This window comes from Pantherophis guttatus, chromosome 4 (assembly GCF_059756535.1).
Source record: "Pantherophis guttatus breed Tessera chromosome 4, ASM5975653v1, whole genome shotgun sequence".
In the NCBI taxonomy this organism is placed as follows: domain Eukaryota; kingdom Metazoa; phylum Chordata; class Lepidosauria; order Squamata; family Colubridae; genus Pantherophis; species Pantherophis guttatus.
In genome coordinates this window covers 152625422-152651259 of record NC_142066.1, presented here as the reverse complement: position 1 = coordinate 152651259, position 25838 = coordinate 152625422, and the positions used below count along the sequence as shown (strand labels likewise).

Here is a 25838-nt window from a genome sequence, read left to right as displayed (position 1 = left end):
TCCTCCTCCTCCTCCTCCTCCTCCTTCTTCTTCTTCTTCTTCTTCTTCTTCTCCTCCTCCTCCTCCTCCTCCTCCTCCTCCTCCTCCTCCTCCTCCTCCTCCTCCTCCTCCTCCTCCTCCTCCTCTCCTTGTTTAGAGCTTGAAGAATCAGATCGAAAATGGCCTCGCTTCTTGAACAAGTTAGCTCGCAAGTATTTTATCTGGAATTGTTGCCCTCTGTGGCAGAAAATAAAGAAGAAAGTGGGTGTGATTGTAATGGATCCCTTTACCGATCTCATCATTACACTTTGCATTGTGATGAACACTCTTTTCATGGCCTTGGACCACTACAAAATGACCCCCCAGTTTGAACAAGCTCTTTCAAGTGGTAACATGGTAAGCAAATCCTACCCCTATTTTATATCCATAAAATGCTAAAAATATGGTCAATCTCTTTGGCTGGAGTATTAGGAGATCTCTATAGATTTCCTTTTTTTAAATTTGAAACACAAAAGGATATCTTTGGATCTTTGGTACATGGTATACTGATTGCTGTTGCAACTTCTTTGCTAATTATTTTTGAGAATCTTAATTTACTGTCAGCTGACCAATGTTGCAGTTGCAAGATGGGAGGTCTTGTTTAAAAATATTAAACATGTTGCTATACAGGTAGTCCTTGACTTACGACCACAACTGAGCCCAACATTTCTGTTGTTAAGTGAGACATTTGTGTTAAGTGAGTTTTGCCCCATTTGTGACCTTTCTTGCCAAAGTTGTTAAATGAATCACTGCAGTTAGTAACACGGTTGTTAAGTAAATGTGGCTGCCCCATTGACTTTGCTTATCAGAAGGTCACAAAAAGTGATCACATGATCTTGGGACACAGCCAAGCATCTGGATTTTGATCACATGATCATGAGGATGCTACAAAGGTTGTAAGTATGAAAAATGGTCAGTCATTTTTTTCAGTGCCACTGTAACTTTGAATAGTCTCTAAACGAACTGTTGTAAATCGAGGACTACCTGTATTGATAAAAAGGTGGCAAGTCTTTGATTGTGTGGTGAAAGCTGCCATCTTTACTTTTAATCTTCCTGTTGACTCTTCCCTTTGTTTGAATTGATAATAATAAAACAACCTGTTGTGGCTCCGTTACCGGAGCCTGTGTCATCGTCAGGAGAGGACTCCGAGAGTGAAGGGGAGGAGTTGGCAAGGCCTCCCTCTCCAGGACCCTCCTCTCTGGCAATGCCTTCGGTGTCCGTCAAAGGGCAAGAGATAGGGCCAGGGCCAGCCACGTCCACGCAGCCACAGATGGACAGTGATGAGGGTAATGAGTCTTGGCTGGACCCACGCCAGCGTCGCAGAGATAAGCGCGCACAACAGAAGAAAGGACGTGCCCGAGATTAGGCTGAGTCACTGGACCACACCCCACAGGATATAAAAGGGAGCATGGTGGCCAGTCAAACCTTGTGACGAACAAAGCTGAAAGCTTCCACACCATTCTGTATTGCCGGACTTTTGCTTTAAGACTGGATTATCTCTGGATTTGATTGTAGCTGCTTTCCTTTGTGTTCTGTCCCCAACCCCTGCTGCTTTCCTTTGATGTATCAGAAGTGGGGAGAAGTTGTCTCTCCTCTTTGTAAATAATAAACTCTTGGCAGGCAGCCAAGGTTGTTGCCAAGTTCCGTTATCATAAGGAACTTGGTTTGGTCTTTAACTCCTGAACGTCTGTTGGTGTGTGTGCGTGGGGTTGGGGACAGAACACAACCAATCATGGATTACATGCAGCGGTGGGTTTCAGATGATGTTACTACCGGTTCGCTGTGCATGTGCGTGCCCAGTTCGCGCGCTCCCAGTTCGCACACGCATCTGCCTTCCGTGCATGCGTTCGACCTTCTGCGCATGCGCTTTGCTTGTGTGCGCACCTTCCGTGCATGTGCCCAGCTTCAAAACCATGTCTAAATAGGATGGTATAGACCAGGGGTCAGCAACCTGTGGCTCTGGAGCTGCATGTGGCTCTTTCATCCCTCTGCTGTGGCTCCCTGTTGCTGGTAAGCTCCACAATTGATAGGGCTTTCGGTTAGGACAGGTAGAAGAAAAAGGACGCTGTGCTAGGAGGAGACTCTATGGTGGGGGAACCGACTTCCAGTCGGCAGAGGAAAAAGGACGCTGTGCTAGGAGGAAACTCTATGATGGGGGAACCAACTTCCAGTCGGCAGAGGAAAAAGGATGCTGTGCTAGGAGGACACTCTATGGTGGGAGGAATTGGACTTCCAGTCGGCAGAGGAAAAAGGACGCCGTGCTAGGAGGACACTCTATGGTGGGAGGAATTGGACTTCCAGTCAGCAGAGGAAAAAGGACGCCGCGCTAGGAGGAGACTATGATGGGGGAACCGGACTTCCGGTCGGCTCCAGAATTGAATGGGGGCTTCCGATTAGGATCTTTGTGGTTTTTGGAGTGTTTAAGGTTGCTGACCCCTGGTATAGACCTAGGGCAGATGGGCGGGCTCACCCGCAATTTCAGCTACCAGTTCAGGTAAACCATTCCGAACCGGCTGAATACCCTCTCAGATCACATGACTGTGACAAACAAAGGCTGAACTGAATATATGGAAGACAGAGAGAGTCAGTTTGTTCTATTGGTAAAGGCCCAGGAGACTGAGAGTTCTAGTCCTGCCTTAGGAATGAAAGCCGACTGGATGACTTTAGGCCAATCACCAGGAGACGGAGAGTTCTAGTCCTGTCTTAGGCATGAAAGCGAGTTGGGTAAGCCAGACACTCTCCCTCAGCCCAACCACCTCGCAGGATGGTTGTTGTGGGAAAAAGAAGAGGAAGGAGGAGTTTTAGGTATGTCCACCATCTTGAGTTACTTAATAAAGTAATGAAGACAGAATAAACATGTAGTAAACATGAAGCAGCCCTCATTTTCCTCAGGACTGACTCTTCTGTTTCTTCTTTCTCTAAATCTGACAGATTTTCACCGCGATTTTCACGGCAGAAATGATCCTGAAAATCATCGCCATGGACCCTTACCATTATTTTCAGCAGCGCTCAAATGTCTTTGACAGCGTGATTGTCCTGATCAGCATAATTGAGCTGAGCACGTCTACCGAGACGAAAGAGAACAAGAAAGGAAAGAAAGGCGGGAAAAAGGGCAGCTTTTCTGTCCTGAGAACCTTGAGGCTGGTAACTGTTTGTTCTGTGGCTTCGGAGCTATAGGTAGTCCTCGACTTACAACCACAACCGAGTCCAAAATTTATGTTGTTAAGTGAGACATTTGTTAAGTGAGTTTTTCTCCATTTCCATGACGATCTTTCTTGCCTCAGTTGTTTAAGTGAATCACTGCAGTTGATAAGTTAGTAGCCCGGTTGCTAACTGAATCTGGCTTCTCTGTTGACTTTGCTTGTCAGAAGGTCGTAAAACGTGACCGGGTGACACTGGAACTGTCATAAATATGAGTCAGTTGCCAAGTGCCTGAATTTTGATCACATGACCACGGGGAGGTTGCAAAGGTCATAACTGTGAAAAACTGTGAAAAACAGATAGTCATAAATCACTTTTTTCAGTGCTGTTGTAATTTTGAACGGTCACTAAATGAACTGTTGTAAGTTGAGGACTACCACCAGTAAATGGACAATATTTTCAATTTACGGATCACTGACAGAGATGGGAGGAATGTTTAATGAAAGGGAGTCTTGATTGTGGCTTTTTTTCTCACCTTTTTTGACCTCTCGCTTCCCTTAGCTACCTTTGAACCTAGAACCTGACAAATCGTTCTGTTATTGTTAAAACCGATTTGAAACTGATTTGATTTTTTTGTCTTCAACAGATGAGAGTCTTCAAGCTGGCAAAGTCTTGGCCCACCTTAAATACCCTCATAAAAATCATCTTAAATTCAGTGGATGCTCTGGGCAACCTCACCCTGGTCCTGGCTATTATCGTCTTTATTTTTGCTGTATTTGGGATGCAACTGTTTGGGAGCAGTTATAAAATCTCCTGCAAGAAGTTAGATCCCGCTTGCAAACTGCGCTGGCACATGGAGGATTTTTTTCATTCTTTCCTCATTATCTTCCGAATCCTGTGTGGGGAATGGATTGAGACCATGTGGCACTGCATGGTGGTAGCTGAGCGGTCCCTGTGCCTGCTGGTCTTTGTGATGGTGATGGTGATTGGGAATTTAGTGGTGAGTCTTCCTGAGCTTCCTTCTTCTCTTTACTGTCTGTCTGTCTGTCTGTCTATCCTATCTATCATCTGTCTATCTCATCTATTATTTATCAACAATATCTATCTACTCTATCATCTGTTATCTATCTATCTATCTATCTATCTATCTATCTATCTATCTATCTATCTATCTATCTATCTATCTATCTATCTATCTATCTATCAAATCTATCATCCGTCCATCCATCAGTCAGCCCATCCATCCATCCATCCATCCATCCATCCATCCATCCATCCATCCATCCCTATCTATCTATCATCTATCTATCTATCTATCTATCTATCTATCTATCTATCTATCTATCTATCTATCTATCTATCTATCTATCTATCTATCTATCTATCTATCTAATCTATCATCCATCCATCCCTCCATCTGTCCATCCATCCATCCATCCATCCATATCTATCTATCTATCTATCTATCTATCTATCTATCTATCTATCTATCTATCTATCTATCTATCTATCTATCTATCTATCTATCTATCCTATCCTATCCTATCCTATCCTATCCTATCCTATCCTATCCTATCCTATCCTATCCTATCCTATCTAATCTGTCATCCATCCGTCCATCCATCCATCCATCCATCCATCCATCCATCCATCCATATCTATCTGCGGTATCTCTCTCTCTCTCTCTCTATCTATCTATCCTATCCTATCCTATCCTATCCTATCCTATCCTATCCTATCCTATCCTATCCTATCCTATCCTATCCTATCTAATCTATCATCCATCTGTCCATCCATCCATCCATCCATCCATCCATCCATCCATATCTATCTACGATATCTATCTATCTATCTATCTGTCCATCCATCCATCCATCCATCCATCCTTCCGTCTGTCCATCCATATCTATCTATCTATCTATCTATCTATCTATCTATCTATCTATCTATCTATCTATCTATCCTATCCTATCCTATCCTATCCTATCTAATCTGTCATCCATCCATCCGTCCATCCATCCATCCATCCATACATACATACATACATACATACATACATACATATCTATCTGCGGTATCTCTCTCTCTCTCTCTCTATCCTATCCTATCCTATCCTATCCTATCCTATCCTATCCTATCCTATCCTATCCTATCCTATCCTATCCTATCCTATCCTATCCTATCCTATCCTATCTAATCTATCATCCATCTGTCCGTCCATCCATCCATCCATCCATCCATCCATCCATCCATCCATCCAATAAGTTGCATCTATTAACTTTTTGCTTTCTCCTTCCTCTGAGGTTCTCAATTTGTTCATCGCCCTTCTGCTGAATTCCTTCAGTACTGATAATCTCAATCAGCTCCCAGAAGATGACAGGGAGACCAACAACTTGAAGATTGCCTTTGCTAGGATCCACAGAGGGCTTCATGTTGCAAAACAGGCCACGTTGAGCATTTTCTTCCGAGCGCTGGGATGGAAGAGGAAAGCAGCCACCAAGAAAGTAAAATGTGACTTGGAGAAAAGTGAGGTAGAACTGAGAAGCGATGGTCATAATTCCAAAGAGGGTCACAGCAGCCCCCGAGTGAGTGAGAAGAACAACCAAGATGACTTCATCTCCAATCCCAATGTGTTTGTCTGTGTTCCGATTGCTCATGTGGAAACTGATAGCGACGCCTCAGAAGATCTGGGCTCAGTCGTGGAGACAGAGTGCACGAAGCAGGTTAGAAGCTAGATTTGGGTCATCTCAGCAGATTACAAGGTCAGGCTGAGTCAGTAGGAGATCTACAGGAGATTCCTTAGTGAAGAAATTGAAACCACGTCTTTGAAGAAGACAATGGCTCACCATGTAAGGATAGCTATGACGGGTCCCTGAAATCATCAGAATTGAGCTTGATTCCAAGAAGTTGTTTTTTATTAGTTATTTCCCTGAGAGCAGTGTTTCTCAACCTTGGCAGCTCTAAGGTGTATGGACTTCAACTCACAGAATTCCCCAGCAAGCATGTTTTGTGGGGATTTCTGGCAGTTGAAGTCCAAACTTTTTAATGTTGCACAGGTTGCAAAAAACACTAGAGAGTCAGGACTGATTCATCAAGATCTGGCTTTGCTACTTACCTGAAGACAAAATTATTGTCAGACATGGCAAATCTGGCATCTGACAAAAGAGTTAAAATGTATAACTATTTCCCTGCAGAATATCTACCCAGGTCTGTCGGCAGAAATGCTGGTGAATAAATTATAGGAAGATGTGTATAACATATTGTATCATTCTTTAATCATTTTGTAGGCCTCTCAGGGTGACTATAATAGTGAGATGGATGGCATATACATTTAATAAATAAAACTTCTTTCTTGGATAAGCAGCTGCAACATATCTGCAGGCGTGTCGGGAAAAATAAAAATGCAGCCACAACTATGGGATTAAAGCCTTTTCGTGGGATTGTTTTTGGTTCCCTTTCTGTCAATATCCCTGGACGGAAGGTTCAGGTGTGAGCATATTTATGGGAAAATGGTATAGATAGTCCTTGACTTATGATCACAACTGGGCCCAAAATTTCCATTGCTTAGCAAGACAGTTAAGTGAGTTTTGCCCTATTTTACGACCTTTCCTGTCACAGTGGTTAGGTGAAACACTGTTAAGTTAGTAACATAGTTGTTAAGTGAATCTGAGATTGCTTCTCAGAAGGTCACAAAAGGCGATCACGTGACCCAGGACACTGCAACTATCATAGATATGAACCAGTTGCCAGCATCTGAATTTTGATCCTGTAACTATGAGGATGCTGCAACAGTCGTAAGTGTGAAAAGTGCCCATAAGTCACTTTTTGAGTGCCATTGTAACTTCTAACGGTGACTAATCAAATGGTTGTAAGTTGAGGACTACCTGTATATGGAAAAGAAGACAAATAAATTTGGTCAGAATCCTGTTTTTTAAACTCTGGGCAGGGGCATCTGTAGAGTTGGCACCTGCAAAAGAGAGGCGTGCCATGGATCATGTGATTGTGGCGGCCATATTGGTAGCCAAAGCAACCAAGGCTTAATAAAGTCATTTTGAATCCCAACTGTTGTGATTTTCAGCAGGAAAACCAGTTGCGCTTGAGGGGAGAAAAGGCCAAAAGCTGTGAAGTCTGGAGCCGGACATCAGAAATTTCTATCCCTGAAGAAAGAAATGGATCCTCGCTGTCCAAGGAAAAAGCGGTAAATACCACTCCCCAAACAACAGCCAAGAAAAATGTTGCCAATGTGATATATTGATAAAGTTCAGAGGTAGGTGGAGGAGTGACAGAATCTGGGGGCGGAGTCAAAAGAGGAATCAGCCTAGAATCTCTACATAGCCGCAAGTGGACTAAGTCCAACTTCCCTTGAATTCCATTTAACCCCTAGCAGGGGGTTCCTTAGGAAGATTCCTGCATATAGGCTTAAATCAATTTAATTGAGGACCCAGTTTGTGGGGGCAATAAGCTGACTTTGTATAAAATATACAAAAGTATGAAGGCTATTGCTTAACGCACTGTAAGCCGCCCTGAGTCTCCGGAGAAGGGCGGCATATAAATCAAATTAAAAAAAAAAAAATCAACCTTCACATCTGCACCTGATCTTTTATCCTCCCATATGGGAATTATCTGGGGGAACTCAGCTGCTCAATCTTTTTCAGCCCATTTTATCTACCTGTACATCCTCAACTTACAACAGTTCATTTTAGTGACCGTTTGAAGTTAACGGCATCACTGGAAGAAACTGACTTACAAACATTTTTCACACTTACACCCATTGCAGCATCCCCATGGTCATGTGATCAAAAATTCAGATGCTTGGCAACTGGCTCGTATTTATAACGGTTGCAGCGTTCTAGAGTTATCTGGTCACCTTTTGCAACCTACTGGCAGGCAAGGTCGATGGGCAAGCCAGATTCATTTAACAACCATGTTATTAACTTAACATTTACAGTGATTCACTTAACAATTGTGGCAAGAAAGCTCGTCAAATGGGGTAAAATTCACTTAACAACTGTCTGGCTCAGCAACAGAAATTTTGGGCTCAGTTGTGGTCATAAATCGAGGACTAGCTCGATATAGAAAGGGTTGAGCCTGGAACTTCTACTGACATGCTGGTGTCTAAATAAAGCTAATAAATGAGGATAATAATCAGTAGTGGGTTGCTCCCGGTTTGGCCCGGTTTGGCCGAGCCGGTAGTGGTGATGATGTGACGTCACCGAACCGGTTCTCTTTGACTGGGAGATGGGCCCTCCCGCCACGCCACGCTTTATTCCTACCTTTATTTCTTGTTTTTTAGCCCAGCTGATAGGCGTGGCAGAGTGGATTACCACACCTCAGCTGGAAACCTAATGCGCCGGAAACATAACGCGCTTGCGCGGAGCACATGTGAGCAAAGCAAGCATGCGTGCGGCGATCACGCGCAAAGCGTGTGCGCGAAGAGAACCAGTGGTAACACCAGTTGGAACCCACCACTGATAATGATGATAACCACAACGGTACAGAACCAAGTGATTTTGAAATGAGTTAGCTGAAAAGGAATACCGGCAGTCCTCGACTTACAACCATTTGTTTAGCAACCACTTGAAGTTACAATGGTGTTAAAAATAGGACTTATGACCATTGCAACATCCCCATAAACATGTGATCAACATTCAGATTTGGCAACTGACATGCAAGGTATTGACAGCATCCTGGGGTCATGTGATCCCCCATTTGCAACCTTCCCAGCCTGCTTCTGACAAGCCAAGTCAATGGGAGTTAGGCAGATTTGCTTAACAACCGCATGATTCGCTTAATTACAGTGGTTTGCTTAACGACTGTGGCAAAAAAGATAATAAATTCAGGCACAAATCACTGAACAACCTCTTTGCTTAGCAACATAAATTCCTTTTCCCAATTATGATCATAAGTTGAGGACTATCTGTTCAGTAACAAATCAGAACCCCGATAGTTAAAGGAGACTGTTTCAGGGGCTTAATTCAATCTCAAGGGGAATTTTCAGATAGTCCTCAACAGTGGTGAAATGTAAAATTTGTTACTACCGGTTCTGTGGGCGTGGCTTGGTGGGGGGGAGTAATGTGATTGGGTGGGTGTGGCCAACTTTTTTTTTAACTTTTAAAATATTTTTAAAAGAAAAAAAAAAGGCTCTGATGATTGTGCAGCTCAGCTGAGCATGGGGGGAGAGCAGAGATTTTCTCCGAACCACCCGCCGCCATCGCTACCGGATCGGGTGATCCGGTCTGAACCGGGAGCATTTCACCCCTGGTCCTCAACTTACGACCAGAATTGAGCCCAAAATTTCTGTTTCTAAGTGAGACAGTGGTTAAGTGAATTTTGCCCCATTTTATGACACTTCTTGCTACAGTTGCTAATTGAATCATGCAGTTCTCAGGTTAGTTGTTAAATGAATCTGGCTTCCCCATTGACTTTGTTTGTCAGATGGTCACAAGTGGGGATCACATGACCCTGGGATGCTGCAACTGACATAAATATGAGTCACTTGCCAAGCTGAATTTTGATCATGTGACCATGTGGATGTTGCAACAGCCATAAGTGTGAAAAACAATTGTAAGTCACTTTTTTTCAGTGCCCTTGTAACTTTGAACAGTCACTAAATGAACTGTTGTAAATCAAGGACTACCTGTATTAACTAAGATTGTGCTGAGATCAAAATCTGCCTAACATATCCATGGATATGTTCTGTGATCTGGCAATGGCCTTTGAGAAAAGAACACATCTGGTTTGGTTTAAAGCAAGGGTTGGCAACCTTAAACACTCAAAGAGCCATTTGGACCCGTTTCCCACAGAAAAGAAAACACCGGGAGCCACAAAACCCTTCCCGTGCCTGACTATTTCCTGAGCAGCCACAAAAGTAGCATATGTAGTTGAATTAAACGTTCTGTTTTCTTCTGAAACTTTTCTTTTCTTGGATTTATCCGTGCTTGGCCTACCGGGGGTCGAAAAGCTCAATATTTGTGGAGTGCCTCAGGGGTCGGTCCTCTCGCCCCTTCTGTTCAACATTTATGTGAAGCCGCTGGGTGGATCATCTGTGGCTTTGGGATGAAGTACCATCAGTACGCTGATGACACCCAGCTGTACATCTCCACCCCAGGCCACCCCTGATGACCTCCCACCGACCTGTGCACTCCCACAGAGAGGGCCTTCTCGGGGTGCCATCAGCCAAACAGTGTAGGCTGGTGACCCCGAGGGGGAGGGCCTTCTCTGTGGGGGCACCTACCCTCTGGAACCAGCTGCCCCCTGAGATAAGGAGAATCCAAGACCTCGGTGCCTTCCGCCATGCCCTTAAAACCTTCTTTTTTCAGCAAGCCGGGCTGGCTTAATATATATTTTTTTAAATTTTTTAAATTGGTTTGTTATTTTAAATTGGGGCCAAATTAATATATATCTTTTTAATTGCTTTTAATGTTTATATTGTATGTTTTTATCTGGCTGTACACCGCCCTGAGTCCCTCGAGAGAAGGTGCGGTATATAAATTCGAAATAAAATAAAAATAAAATAAATAAATCATATGCTGGCCGTGTCGCACATTGGCGGTTGTGACATATATTTTGAGCGACAGGGAGCCACAGCAGAGGGATGAAAGAGCCACATGTGGCTCCAGAGCTGCGGGTTGCTGATCCCTGTTTTAAAGTCTTACATTCTTCAAATTACTTTTGCCATTTGAGTCCAGATCATCGCAGAACCCCGATTCTACCATTCCGTGTTTAAAAAATGGTAGTGCCTTCTCTAAGCATTTGATCTAGAAATGCCGAGGGACATCTGACCCAATGGAAACATTTGGCCTATCTTTTTGATTTTGTAGAATGCCGACTCAACCAGTTGTTCAGAAGGCAGCACTGTGGATCTGACAGACCCAGATGAATTCGTGAAGAACAACTCTGAGCTCGATGAGGATTTCAAGCAGCCAGATAATTGTTTCCCAGAAAGTAAGGAGCCCCTTGACAGATTTATATCATATAATAATTGTAAGGATGTCACCAGGGATATATGTGGGTCTGTGTGTCAGAATCTACAGGATGGTGAGCATGACATTTGTAATTGAATCCCCACCTCTCATGTATGTTCATATGTACAGGTAGTCCTCAATTTATGACCGGACGCCTAGCAACCATTTGAACTTAAAACAAATCTCTCATGATGCTTTTGACCCACTTCCGAAGTTCTGATGGCTGCCCTCCTGCCAGTAACATGACCACACTTCAGACACTCAATAACTGGTCCAGATTTACACCCCTTTGCAATGCCCCAGTATGTTTTACAATATTTTTTTGCCAAAAATTGGCATTTACTTCAGGCAAAAAAAAAAAAAAAAAAGCCTGATGGGAAATAATTGATTCCCTTAATGACTGCAACATTGAGTTAACTACTGTGGCGGTCACTTTAGGACTGTGATGTTAATGATCTCTGCAAAAAAAGATTGTAAAAATAGGTCTGGTTACATGACAACCTAAGTTATGACTATCATGACTTACAGTATGATGGTGATGGGCAGGCTCCATTATAGTCATAACTCAAGGATCCTCTACATTTTAAGGGGCAAGGCTTCATTCATGATCCCACACCCACCGTCATTCAGGTTTTGATATACGGATTCACAGGAGCATCATCCAAATGGCCCACTTCGAATTTCTTTTAAAGTGTGGCTCTTTGAAAATTATATCCAATTTCTTCAAGGACTGCACAGCTGATTTCTCTTCTGCCAGTCCAAAGATCCATGCATCTTAGATGGGATGAGAGAAATTCTGACTTTAAAACTTAAGAATTTATAGTAACTGACTTGCTTCTTCCCAACAAGCCTTTAACACATCTTAACACTACCCTGTTTCCCCGAAAATAAGACCCAACTAGAAAATAGGTCCTAGCATGATTTTTCAGGATGCTCATAATATAAGCTCTACCCCCCCCCAAAATAAGCCCCGGTTAAGATTGTCAGCCAGATGGGTGCATTTAGTACTGTATTTCCTCCCAAAATAAGACCTAACCAGAAAATAAGCCCTAATGCATCTTTTGGGACAAAAATTAATATAAGACCCAGTCTTATTTTCGGGGAAACACGGTATTTTGTCTTTGACTTAATTTACATGATTCTTCTTACTTCTAACCCTAAGATGGTAGATGTCTATGGAGATTTTCAGTCATCCAGGTCATGGTAGTCCCTGTTCTGTCCCCGTCTCACATACACACACACCAACAGACGTCCAAGAGTTAAAAACCAAGCCAGCCGACAAAATCCTTTTCCTTATGATAACGGAACTTGGCAGCAACCTAGTAGCTGCCTGCCAAGAGTTTATTACTCACGAAGAGATAACGTCTCTCCGCTTCTGGTACATCAAAGTAAAATGTTCAATAATTACAGAGTAACTTAAGTCCAAATATAATCCAGCAAAGTCTATAGCAAAAGTCTGGCAATGCAGAATGGCGTGGAAGCTTTCAGCTTTGTTCGTCACAAGGCTTGACTGGCCACCACACTCCCTTTTATACCCTGTGGGGTGTGGTCCAGTGACTCAGCCTAATCTCGGGCACACCTTTTCTTCTGTTGTGCGCACTTATCTCTGCGACGCTGTCGAGGATCCAGCCAAGAAACATTACTCTCATCACTGTCCACCTGTGGCTGCGTGGACGTGCTTGGCCCCAGCCCTATCTCTTGCCCTTCGGCAGACACCGAAGGCATTGCCAGAGAGGAGGGTCCTGGAGAGGGAGGCCTTGCCAACTCCTCTCCTTCACTCTCGGAGTCCTCTCCTGCCGATGACACAGGCTCAGGTAACGGAGCCACAACAGTCCCAAAGGTGCTTTCTCAAAAGGTAAATGGACTTTCTTGGTTTTTCTTTGAAGACATTTTGCTTCTCATCCAAGAAACCTCTTCAGTTCTGACAGCCCAGACAGTCAGAACTGAAGAAGCTTCTTGGATGAGAAGTGAAATGCCTTCAAGGAGAAACGAAGAAAGTCCAAGTTGCCTCTTGAAAAAGCACCTTGGCAGGTATATCGCCAAGTTCATCCAATTTTTTCCACCTTTTTTTTAAAAAAAATCTAATATAATCTCATCAACTTTTCTGAAGATACATATTTGATTTTGAACTATAGTAAGGTATTATAGTAGGCCTTGGCTTACAACCGTTCATATAATGATCATTTAAAGTTACAGTGGCACTGAAAACAGCGACCTGACTGTTTTTCACATTTACAGTTGCAGAATTCCCATGATCATGTGGTCAAAATTCTGGTGCTTGGCAATAGGCATGTATTTATGACGGTTGCCAGATCCCAGGATCATGCAATCCCCTTTTGCAGCTTTCCCAGCTGGCTTCCGATAAGCAAAGTCAATGGTAGAAACCAGATTTGCTTAATGAGTACATGATTCATTTAATAACTGTGGCAAAAATGTCATAAAACGAGGCAAAACTCACTTAACAACTGCAAATGGAAATGTTGGGGTCAGTTCTGGTTGTAAGTTGAGGACCACGTGGAACCCTATGAATTTTATAAGTCCCCCCCACCCCTTAATTCAAGCTACAATTGCTTTTGAACACTTCTTCATCCAGAAATGATGGCTTTCATCATCTCAGACAGTATGGCCAACTAGATTAGTCGTGGTTTCTCAGAGAGCTTCACCAAGCATCTTGAAAGACAGGAGCTAAAAAAAATACTATTAACCTGTTCAGGAGAATTGCCTTTGTGCAGTAATTTTGCATTGTAACTTTGCATTGTGACTCTTTCAGGATGTGTTCGCCGTTATCCTTGGTGTTCCGTGAATACTACAAAGTTTCCAGGGAAAACATGGTGGAATTTAAGAAAGACATGTTACCAAATTGTGGAACACAACTGGTTTGAAAGCTTCATTGTGTTCATGATTTTGTTAAGTAGTGGAGCGCTGGTATGTTAATTCTTTTTTCTTTAACATTAACTGTAGGACAAGAAAGGAAAGTACATTGTCATTTCCAATAAGGAACAATGTGGAACATGGTTTCTCAACCTTGACAGCTTTAAAATGCAAGGATTTCAACTCCCACAATTCTCCAGCCAGCATACTAGCTGGGAAATTGTAGGAGTTGAAGTCCACACATCTTAAAGATGTTGAAATTGAGAAACACCAAATTGAGAAACACCTCAACTTATAACAGTTTGTTTAGTGGCTGCTCAAAGTTATAACGGCACTGGAAAAAGTGACTTATGATTGTTTTTCACACTTATACAACCATTGCAACACCCCATGATTATGTGAGCATAATTCAGATGCTTGGCAACTGACTGTATTTATGACAGTTGCAGTGTCCTGAAGTCATGTGATCCCCTTTTGTGACAAGCAAAATCAATGGGGAAACCAGATTCGCTTAACAACCGTGTTACTCACTTTACAACTGCAGGGATTCGCTTAACAACTGTGGCAAGAAAGGTCATAAAATGGGACTAAACTCACTTAATGATTTCATTTAGCAACATACATTTTGGGTTCACTTGTGGTCATAAGTTGAGGACTACCTGTAAACAAAAGGAGAGCAGTTAGCTTTGTTATAAATCTGATCCATCACTGATCTACTTTTTAGGAATAACATAGCGGTTTGGATCTCACCCTATCCATTCTATAATTCTTTCAAAATAAAGCTCATTGTTTTGGGGATCTGGTTGAATGTCTAATCAAGTTTTCATGGGAAACCATTTATATACCTGCTTCCTTCCTAGTCTGCTTTTAAATCTGATTAGTTTTGAGATTTTTGTGCTATCACTTATTTGAATCATATCAAAATGGACTTTTTTCATTTCATCAGTGTTCAGGATTTGCTTCAGCACCTTATTAATAGTCAATGGGGGTGGGGGTGGGGGAATGGATGATAGCTGCAACTGAAAACTGAATCTCTCTTGGATCATTCTTCATGGTTCTGAAAACTATGTCTACAATGTGACAAAAATGGCAGATTGTCCCATCTTTGCCAGCAGAGTAGAATCTTTCTGGAATCATAGAAAGATAATTTGAAAACAGCACAGATAGTCCTTGATTTATGATCATTCATTTAACAACAGTTCAGAGGTGCTGAAAAAAGGGACTTATGACCCTTCCTCAAAGTTATAACCATTGCAGCATTCCCATCAGGGCAGGGGTGAAATGCTCACGGTTCGGACCGGATCGCCCGATCCGGTAGCGATGGCGGCAGGTGGTTTGGAGAACCGGTAGCAAAAATCCCTGCCCCCCCCGCTCAGGTGAGTCGCACGATCATCAGAGGCTTTTTTAAAAAAACTTTTAAAAGCATTTTTTCTACAATCTCTTCCGACGAAAAAATGCTTTTAAAAGTAAAAAAAAAAAAGCCTCTGATGATTGCGCAGCTCAGCTGGGATCCTCAGAGGCTTTTCAAAGCATTTTTTTCTGCAACCTCTTGGCCAAAGAGGTGGTAAAAAAAATGCTTTGAAAAGTCTCTGACGACCCCAGCTGAGTTGCCTGATCGCCAGAGGCTTTTCAAAGCATTAGAAAAAATGCTTTGAAAAGTTTTTTTTTAAAAAAAGTTGGCCACGCCCACCCAGTCACATTATTATTATTATTATTATTTTTATTTGATTTATATGCCGCCCTTATCTGGAGACTCAGGGCGGCTTACAATGTGCTCAGCAATAGCCTTCATCCTTTTGTATATTTATACAAAGTCAGCTTATTGCCCCCACAACTGGGTCCTCAATTTACCTACCTTAGAAAGGATGGAAGGCTGAGTCAACCTTGAGCCTTGGTGAGATTCGAACCTGCAGTAATTGCAGGCAGCTGGTCTTAATAACCAGCTTAATAACAGGGTGCCTTAGACCACTGTACTACCAAGGCTCTTTACCTTACCTCTTTACCTTACCACCCCCCCACCAAGCCACGCCCACAGAACCAGTAGTAACACATTTTACATTTCACCCCTGCATCAGGGGTGGGTTCTACTTACCTTTACTACCGGTTTGTAACGGAGCCGCGCGCGCACTCACTTTACTTGCACACACGCGTGCTCTTCTGCACAAGTGCAGAAGCGTTTTGATGACATCAGGATCAGTGGGTGGAGCCTCCCGCCAGTTTTACTACCGGTTCTATAGAACCAATGTGAACCGGGGGCAACCCATCACTGATTCCCAGGCTCAAACAATGGCAATGTGGGTGCTTGGCAATTGGCTTATATTTAAAACAGTTGTAGCATCCAGGCTCCATGTTATTGCAGCTTGTGATTTTCCCAGCTGACAAGGGGGGAGTTCCGGATTCACTTAATAATTGAACACTTACACTTAGCAGTTGCATGATTTCCTTAACAATCAGATCACTTGGACATTGAAATTTCATCCCAAACGTCGTCATCAGCTGAGGACTGCCTGCATTGGGGAGAAATTTAGACTTGGAGGATCTTACAGGCATCCGTAATTCTAGACTAACCAAGTTGTCAGATTTGATTGGTTTTGGTATATCATCATATGTATTACAAGATCCTTAATTGCCTGATAACACTGAGACATAGAATGGAAAAGGAAAGTGGGTTAAAATAGTAGCTAAAGCAACAACAAAGAGAAAAAATTGCTGTGATCAGACGAAAACATAAAGGGAGTTTATTTAAAAAAAGTTAGAAATTTCACAGATCCCATTTTTTCACCCTGATTTTTCATGGACTTTCTATTTATATTTGGTATACCTTCCTTGCATTATGTCTAATGTTCCAGCAGCATGTATATGTGTGTGGGGGGGGGGGAGGAAGAGAGAGGGAGTGGGGAGATGGAGGGAGAAAGGAGAGAGAAAGGAAGAGGAAGGGATAGGAAGATGTATAAGAAAAATAGTAAATTTAATAATACATTTAATAACATTCTGCAGATATAATACTCATATATTCATTCTTATCTCAGGCATTTGAAGACATTTACTTGAGCGAAAGGAGGAATATTAAAACCATGCTGGATTATGCTGACAAAATCTTCACCTACATATTTGTCTTAGAGATGTTGCTGAAATGGGTGGCTTATGGATTCCACAAATATTTCACCAATGCTTGGTGCTGGCTTGATTTCCTGATTGTAGATGTAAGTATTGCAACTGAAATGGAATGGATCTCATTGCTTTCCAAGTGAGCATGTTTGCCAAAATCTTGGGACAATGGAACCAACACACTGAAGATTTCAGCTTAGATGGCCCACATATTAAAGCATAGCATAATTCATATTCATGCTTAAGGCACTCAGAGCATAGATCTGGAAAAAGACAATTCCATGAGATGGATGGAAAGGGATCGGAAATAAAACTGCCCTCATTGTAATCTATGATGCAGCCTTGTGTGGAATTCTCTGTATAGTTTGGAAGAAGAAGAGGGGGAGGAGGAAAAAGAGGAAGGGGGGGAGGAGGAGGAAGAGCGAAGAGAAGGAACATTTTTACAAGTTTGGGACTGCTTAAATTTGAAGACAGGCAACTGGGCTGAGAGTGATTGAGATGTATAATGATGTACTGTACAAAATGATGCCTGACATGAAGAAAGGAGAAGGAGTGCCATCTGGTGGGACCCAGGAGGCACGTCTCTTCCACTGTAGCACTTCTAGAAGGATCTTGCATGACAAACAATTGGCCCCAACCCTCCTGACCTTCAGAAAAACTCTAAAAATCTGGTTCTTTTCTTGGCCATGGGGCCCAAGATGATTGAAATTCCCACTAGGAGAAGGGTAACAGAACTGTGAATTCCAATCACCTGTTAATTAATATGGATCCTTGGCTGAATTCTCCACTGAAACCACCCAAACCAAACCAAGTTTGAAGATTAGGACATCTTTTAGCTATTTTGCCATCTAGGCAGTTGAATGAAAAAGCTGATCAAATGCGTAATAGAATACAAATGCTCCTCAACTTACAATTTGTTTAGCGATTGTTTCAAGTTACAACAGCACTGAAAAAAGTCACTAATGGTCTTTACACTTAGAGCTGTTGTACGTCCCCACAGTCACACGATCAACATTTGGGTGCTTAGCAACTTAGTATTTATCATGGTTGCAATGTCTTGGAGATCAGGCGATCACCATTTGTGATCTTTCCAGTCAGCTTCTGGCAAGTAAAGTTATTTGGGGAAGCTGGATTTGCTTAATGACTGCACAACAATCCGAAATCCCCCCCAATTTTAACTTTAGACTGTCTACTGTTGACCTCACCCCATTCCTAAGAGGTCTGTAAGGGGCATACATATGAGCACCAGCGTGCCTACCATCCCTGTCCTAATGTTCCCTTTAATTGCATTCATTTTATGTATTCAATTCATGCGTATACTTATATATATTATCTAATATGTAGTCGACAAAATAAAATAAATAAATAAAAATAAATAAATAAAAACAACTGCAGTAAGAACCATGGCTAAAAGTTCATAAAATTGGGTAAAACTCATCTATCTGTACAGCAGAATACTCACAAGTCTGGATATTCATGCTAAATTACTAATGCAAGATTGGAGAAATATTAGATAATATCTCATTGGTCCATTCTCCATATTTTGAAAAATTCAAATCGTACTGTACCCTTTCAAGGTGCCTCCTTTTAATAGTTATGCAGAAAAGTATTGGGTTGGTGTATCCTTAGCCCCGAAGGAGGCAAAATGTATGGTAAATTGAAAGCATGCAGTAACGCTTTTCAATTCATCGTCCTACTTTCTCTTTTAGATCTCCCTGATAACTCTTATAGCACCTTTGCTTGGAAAATCGGAGATGGTGCCCATGAAATCTCTCCGTACATTGCGAGCTTTGCGACCGCTAAGAGCCCTGTCTCGATTTGAAGGGATGCGGGTAAGGATGAAAACCACCGCTTTTTTTAAAGCAGCTTCAGAATTATTGCTACAAATGTGAGATGATCGGAGGATCAGAGCAGAGATTTCCCTAAAGGGCGATTAATCTTATAAATGCAGCACACATTAAAAAAATGATTAGATAGAGCTTTGATCATATCCTTTTAAAGAAGAGATTGAACAGCCACTTTGTCCGGAATCTTATTGGATCTCCTGTTTGAGCAGTCGGTTGGACTCAGTGGTGGGATTTTGTAGAACTGGTTGTTAAGTAGTTAAGCAGTTCAGTGAACCGGTTGTTAGAAGAAATCTCCTTTTGCTTTTTTCCGCTTTACAGGGTTAATCCTGTAAGGAATTACAACATTCTGGTGTTTCCTAGCCTAATCTTTATTGCCCTGCTTATAGAAACTGCCTCTCCATTAACCCTTGGCAGTATGCTTAGACTTACTGTCAATTCTGGTTCCGGAGCTTCTCGGAGTTTTGTTTTGTTTTGTTTTTTTTGCTTGACTTTCTTAAAGGGGAAGGGTTGTTTTAAGTTGTTTACACCATTGTTGAAAGGAAATACTCCCCTGTTGGAGTTCTTCCAGCCAGGATGCAATGATCAGCAGTTCGAAGAAATAATTGGATAACGAAGCAGAAGCTTTTAATGACAAGGAACCAAGATGAGTGACATTCAGCAAGGCTTCTTGGCTAGCTAGAAAGATTGACATTCAAAAGTGAGTTTACATATCCTTTCTGACGTTTGGTCTAAAACTGGTTTTTGCTGAAGTTTAATTCTGTGCTTGGTGATGTTTAATCCTGTGTTTATTGGAATAATTTTCCCAGTTCAGCTTTGTTTGGAAGGAAAAATGTTAATCTCTGTTCCTGAAAAGAAGCAGTTTCGGAAATCCGACTAGTTTCTGTGTCTATTTGTTCTGGTAATTGGTTTAACAAGCAACAGCTACTCTGTTTGCTCCTTGGCTTCATTCTGGAGAGCTTAAATGACCTCTCTGCTAAAGGGTTTCACTTTATGAGCAAGAGTTGGCTGCTGATAGTTATCACTGCGTTTTAACTATTTTAATTCCTCAAGGTGCTCTGGCACCCTGCCTGATTTGTAACTCCAGTTTGTAGGTATTTCTAATCTAATGATTGGTATTTAGGGCAGCTTTTTGCAAGCAAAGAAGCTTTTTGTATTTTTGTACAGATAATCCTTGATTTACAACAGTTACAATGGCACTGAAAAAAGTGACTTATGACCGTTTTTCACACTTACAACTGTTGCAGCAAACTGTCATTAGGACAAAGAAGCGATGTCACATGACCACCTGGACATGCTCACCCGGTCACATGAAGTACCGCAGTTGTGAAATGAGTGACACAGTTAAGAATGCTGCAACAGGCATAAATGATGACCGGTCATAAGTGCAAGGACTGGTCAAAAGTATGAGGAACTGTCAGAAATAACTTTTTTCAGCTCTGTGGGTAGTCCCTATGTGCATAGGGACTACTCAGAGGGCTGAAAAAGTTATTTTTGACCGGTCCTTGCACTTTTGACCGGTCCTCACACTTATGACTGTCCTCACACTTTACGTTTTGCGCCCTATCTTGTCACCGTGGTGAAGAGAAGCAGTTGTGAAATGAGTGACATGGTTGTTAAGAATACTGCAACAGGCATAAATGTGAGGATGGTCATAAGTGCAAGGACTGGTCAAAAGTGCGAGGACCGGACAGAAATGACTTTCTTCAGCCCTCTGAGTAGACCCTATGCACATAGCCACGGCCACCTGGTCACATGACCACCAAGCCACGCCCCCAAATAAGCCATACCCACAGAACTAGTTGTTAAAAAATTTGAATCCCATCACTTGGTTGGACTAGAAGACCTCTAAGGTGCCTTCCAACTTTGTTATTCTGCTCTGTTATTCTGTTATTCTTTCTATGATTGTGTGTATCCAACCCATAAAGCCCAAAGAACGTCTGGAATAGTATAAGGTCCCTTCCAACTTTATTGTTCTGTTCCGCTCTGATGTTTCGTTTCTCATCCAAGAAGCTTCTTCAGTTCTGAAGAATTGAAGAAGCTCCTTGAATGAGAAGTGACACATCTTCCAGGAAAAAGAAAGAAAGTCCAGTTGCCTTTTGAAAAAAAAGCATCTTTGGGAGACTATGACCTAGATGACTGAGAATCTCCACAGAAGAGAGTTTTGCTTGTTCAGACTTGTAAGGTTACAATTAAAAGTACATGATATTGGTTTCTTAGTCTGATTTACTTTGTCAGGCTTTCTAGAAGAAATGGGGTATGCCGCAATGGAGCATGCAGGAAAGAAATCTTCAATATTCATTCCATTTTTTTCCAATTACTTTGAATATTTTGAATATTTATCATGTCAGAAGACAGTGAACATGAGACTGATTAACACCATGAATTAAAACGGCATCAGAACATCTCCACTGAGATCAGCAACAGAGTGCTGTGATTTTCCCTTATCTCTTCTAGTTTGCGGTTGCTTTTGATATATATTCCAAGGAGCTGTTTTTGATTACTTGCATGTTTAATAGTTCAATTCCAAATTGCTAAGAGGATATGCCTCTGATATATCCCAATATACAGTAGTCTCTGTGGAACCCCCCTGACAAATCGCCATGACATTAACGAAGATGACAATGCTAGTTACAATACGGGTGAATTTCCCATTCTAGATATATTTTGTGGAATTAGACACTAATCCTGCTCATAATCTCGTAACCATAGTTTACTTACAGTTTACTTACAAATAGGGATAAGCAAGTGATGTTGAATATGTATACTAAATCCATAACTGAACTTAGAAAAACGTTGAAACCGTATTGCATTGCCACGAGTTATTTTTTCCTACTATTGATAAAATGCAATGGAATAAGCCACAAGCTCTTTGTGTACGAGAGGAGAGGAGTAATCCTTTTACTAACCACAACATGACTGGCAGTTTTTTTTTTTGCTAAGCAAAATGGTTGTAAATTGAAGACATCTCAACATGCTGACTTATTATGGCAGTTCCTGTTGCAATTGTTGTTAAGTAGGATGTCATGTGACCCTAGCTTGCAACTTCCTGCTGGCTTCCCCATTGACAGGAAGAAACCCACATGTTTATTAAGTGCAATGTCATGTGACCCTAGTTTGCAACATCCTGCAGGCTTCCCCATTGACAGGATTTTACTTGTTGGAAGCCGGCAGTAAAGATTGGAAATTATGATCATGTGACCTGTAACCATTATAATTGTGCACTGGTCACCTCAGTCACGACCACGTGACCACAGGGACACTGGGAGAACTGCAACTTCCAGATCCAGTCATAAATCCCATCATTCAGCACCATCGTAACATTGAATAGTCACTGAACTAGCAGCCATTAAATGAGGACTACGTGTATATTTTTCTCTTACATTAAATAGCTTTCTAGTAAATTATACTATCTGTATAAAAGGTAATATCTTATTTCATCAGTGTTTGTTCAATGAATAATTTAAATAAACAAACCACAGAGAAATTTTAAAGCTCATCATGATACCTTAAATCTATTTTATACTTAATTGGGAGCCCTTGGCCTCAGAGGTCACCCTGGTTTGATGGATACGAGATTATGTTCATGTATATAATAACTGAGCTAAAGCAATTTAGCCCGAACAGAGTAGAGAATCAAAAGTGCTAACAGAGATCATGAACTCTGCCAGAGTAAATGATGTCGCACATGGAAACTAAAGGCTGCAATCCTTAAAGTAATTATTTTAAAGTGGTCCAGGCAATGAGGCTACTTCAGATATGATCCTCTCTCTATAATATTTGAGTACAGAAAAGTTAATGTACCCTTTCTATCAGAGCATGGAAATTAGTGATGCTGCTGAAGTAAGTATTCTGAAATGTGTCTGAACCTCTCTTTCAATTTGAGGCAATCCTCTATGGGAGATCTTCCCCCATTCATGGTTTAATCCAGTTTTTTTTCAAAATAGCAACAATAAGATGTGGGGACTTCATTGATGCTGGCTGGAGAATTCTGGGAGTTGAAGTTCACACATCTTAAAAGTTGCCAGCGTTGAAAAATACTAATTTGGTCCTATCAAGAGAAGAATTTTATTTACTCAAGGACTACCTATACTAGACCAGGACAAGCCCATCATAGACCTGTACAGGTAGTCATCAACTTATCATTTAGTGATCGTTTGAAGTTACAACGGCACTGAAAAAAGCTATTTTTCGCACTTATGACTGTTGCGGCATTCCCATGGTCATGTGATCAAATTTCAGGCACTTGGCAACAGGCTCACAGTTATGACTGTTGCAGTGTCCCGGGGTGATCCCCTTTTGTGACCTTCTGATGAGCAAAGTCAGTGGGGAAGCCAGATTCACTTAACAACTGTGTGTCTAATTTAAGAACTTGCAGTGATTCATTTAACAGCTGTGGCAAGAAAACTCGTAGAACGAGGCAAAATTCATTAACAACTGTCTCACTTAGTAAGAGAAATTTTGGGTTCAATTATGGTTGTAAGTCGAGGACTACGTGTATTATGTTTCTCACAATGGCCAACTCTGCTACACCCAGACAGTAGGTATATACAAAAGTATGAAGGCTATTGCTTAACGCATTGTAAGCCGCCCTGAGTCTCCAGAGAAGGGCGGCATATAAATCGAACCAATAAATAAATAAACAAACAATAAATAAACATATGAAGAATGGTTGCAGGAATTGGGTATGTCTAGTCTAGTGAGAAGAAGGACTAGGGGAGATATGATAGCAGTCTTCCAATATCTCAGGGGTTGCCACAAAGAAGAGGGAATCAAGCTATTCTCCAAAGCATCTGAAAAAAGGACAAGAAGCAATGGATGGAAACTAATCAAGGAGAGAAGCAACTTAGAACCAAGGTCAAATTTCCTAACCATGAGAATAATTAATTAATGGAATGACTTGTTTCCAGAAGCCATGGGTGCTCCATTACTGGAGGTTTTCAAGAAGAGATCAGAGTGCCATTTGTCTGAAATGGTATAGGGCTGTGATGGTGAACCTATGGCCCGCGTGCCACAGGTGACACGTAGCACCCTCTCTGTGGGCACATGAGCTGTCGCCCCAGTTCAGCTCCGCCACGCATGCATGCATGCCCCACAGCTGGTCGTCAGGTCTTTGCTGTGCATGCGTGGGGATGCGGGGCGTCTGAGGGGGCCTGTGTGCGGGTTGCTTTTTGGAGGTTTGGGTGAACAAGCGCGCATTTGCGCAGGCACACATGTGCTTTGGGCACTTGGTCCAGAAAAGGTTAGCCATCACTGGTATAGGGTTTCTTGCCTAAGCAAGGGGTTGGACTAGAAGACCTCCAAGGTCTCTTCCAACTCTATTCTATTCTATTCTGTTCTGTTCTGTTCTGTTCTGTTCTGTTCTGTTCTGTTCTGTTCTGTTCTATTCTATTCTATTCTGTGGAGGGGATCTGTCATTATTTCAGGCAGTCACTATGTGACAGATGGTGAAAGTGGAAACAGTTTGGGGATGTTTCAGTTGGAAAGTTCTTAAGAGATTTAAATTTAGTAGCTGGAGCAATGGGGTCATACAATGAGCCACAAAACACCGTTAGAGTTGATTGATGGGAGAGGGCTGGGTCCTGCGTGAGGCAATCTGCGCTGTGATTGGTTGCTGTGGGTGTGGAGGGGGAGTTTTCCTTTCCCTCCCACCTTTTTTTCTTCTGTGGGAGCTGCGATTTACCTCATGATGCTCCTCTTTGCCTGACTATCTTGTTCGCGGCATATATTGATGTAAAATATACATTTATATAAAACTACAAGTTCATTGCAGCATCTCTGACTTCATTTGGATACCTGCTGCACAATTCCCTAACAAAGGTGATACCTACTGTACATCTTTAAAAGAACGATGAATAGGATTTTTTAAAGCTGAATTTTAATAATATTTCTTTTCTAAAAAATCTTGGTAATAGAGGATTTAGATTTACAGTTATTGCAATTAAAAGATGCATTCATTTAAAAGTTCCAATTTTCTTCCTTCCTTCCTTCCTTCCATCCATCCCTCTTCACCTTCCCTCTTCCTCCCTTCCCTCCTCTCTCCCACCCTTCCCTCTCTTCCCCTCCTCCCTCCTCCCCTCCTCTCCTCCCTCCCCTCCCCTCTCTTCCCCTCCTCCCCTCCTCCCTCCCTCCCTCCTCTCCCCTCCTCCCTCCCACCCTCCTACTTCTCCCCCTCCCCTCCTTCCTCTCTCCTCCCCTCCTCCCTCCCTCCCTCCTCCCTCCCACCCTCCCACTTCTCCCCCTCCCCTCCCCTCCTCCCTCCCACCCTCCCCTCTCTTCCCCTCCGCCCACCCCTCTTCCTCCCTCCCTTCCCTTCCTGCCTCTCTCCCTTCCTTTCCATCCCCTGCCCTGCCCTTCCCTCCTTCCCTCCCCTCCGCTCCCCTCTCCTCCCTTTCCTCCTCTCTCTTCCCATCCTTCCTCCCTTCCTCTCCTTTCCCTCCCTCCCTCCCTTCCCTTCCTGCCTCTACCCTCCCTCTTTTCCTCCCCCTGCCCTGCCCTTCCCTCCTCCCCTCCCCTCCCTCCCTCCCCTCCTCTCTTCCCATCCTTCCTCCCTCCCTCCCTCCCTTTTTGCATTGCAGGTGGTAGTCAATGCCTTGCTTGGAGCCATTCCTTCCATTATGAATGTGCTGCTTGTCTGCCTGATTTTTTGGCTCATCTTTAGCATTGTTGGAGTCAGCCTGTTTGCCGGAAAATTTGGAAAATGCATTAACCGGACTGAAACAAATAGCGTTATCAATGAAAGCGTTATTTTTCGCAAGTCAGATTGCAAGAATAAAAACAGCACGGGACAACTGTATTGGACCACCGTTAAAGTGAATTTTGATAATGTTGGCCTGGGCTATTTGGCTCTTCTTCAAGTGGTAGGTTTGAGAATTTGTGTGATCTTTCTCTC

The 25838-nt window shown here is 42.4% G+C and overlaps 1 protein-coding gene across 1 annotated transcript in view; it reads left to right on the top strand.

Annotated features, from left to right (window-relative positions):
• The window catches only part of LOC117654779 (sodium channel protein type 5 subunit alpha-like), an 82143-nt gene that overhangs the window by 43218 nt on the left and 13087 nt on the right, over window positions 1-25838 (top strand). Inside the window, exons 15-24 of the mRNA XM_087893691.1 lie at window positions 137-375; window positions 2950-3162; window positions 3806-4159; window positions 5463-5882; window positions 7238-7357; window positions 10980-11103; window positions 13894-14048; window positions 17024-17197; window positions 18812-18934; window positions 25525-25806. Coding sequence (XP_087749817.1) covers window positions 137-375; window positions 2950-3162; window positions 3806-4159; window positions 5463-5882; window positions 7238-7357; window positions 10980-11103; window positions 13894-14048; window positions 17024-17197; window positions 18812-18934; window positions 25525-25806 — 2204 coding nt within the window. The remainder of the gene's footprint in view (window positions 1-136; window positions 376-2949; window positions 3163-3805; window positions 4160-5462; window positions 5883-7237; window positions 7358-10979; window positions 11104-13893; window positions 14049-17023; window positions 17198-18811; window positions 18935-25524; window positions 25807-25838) is intronic.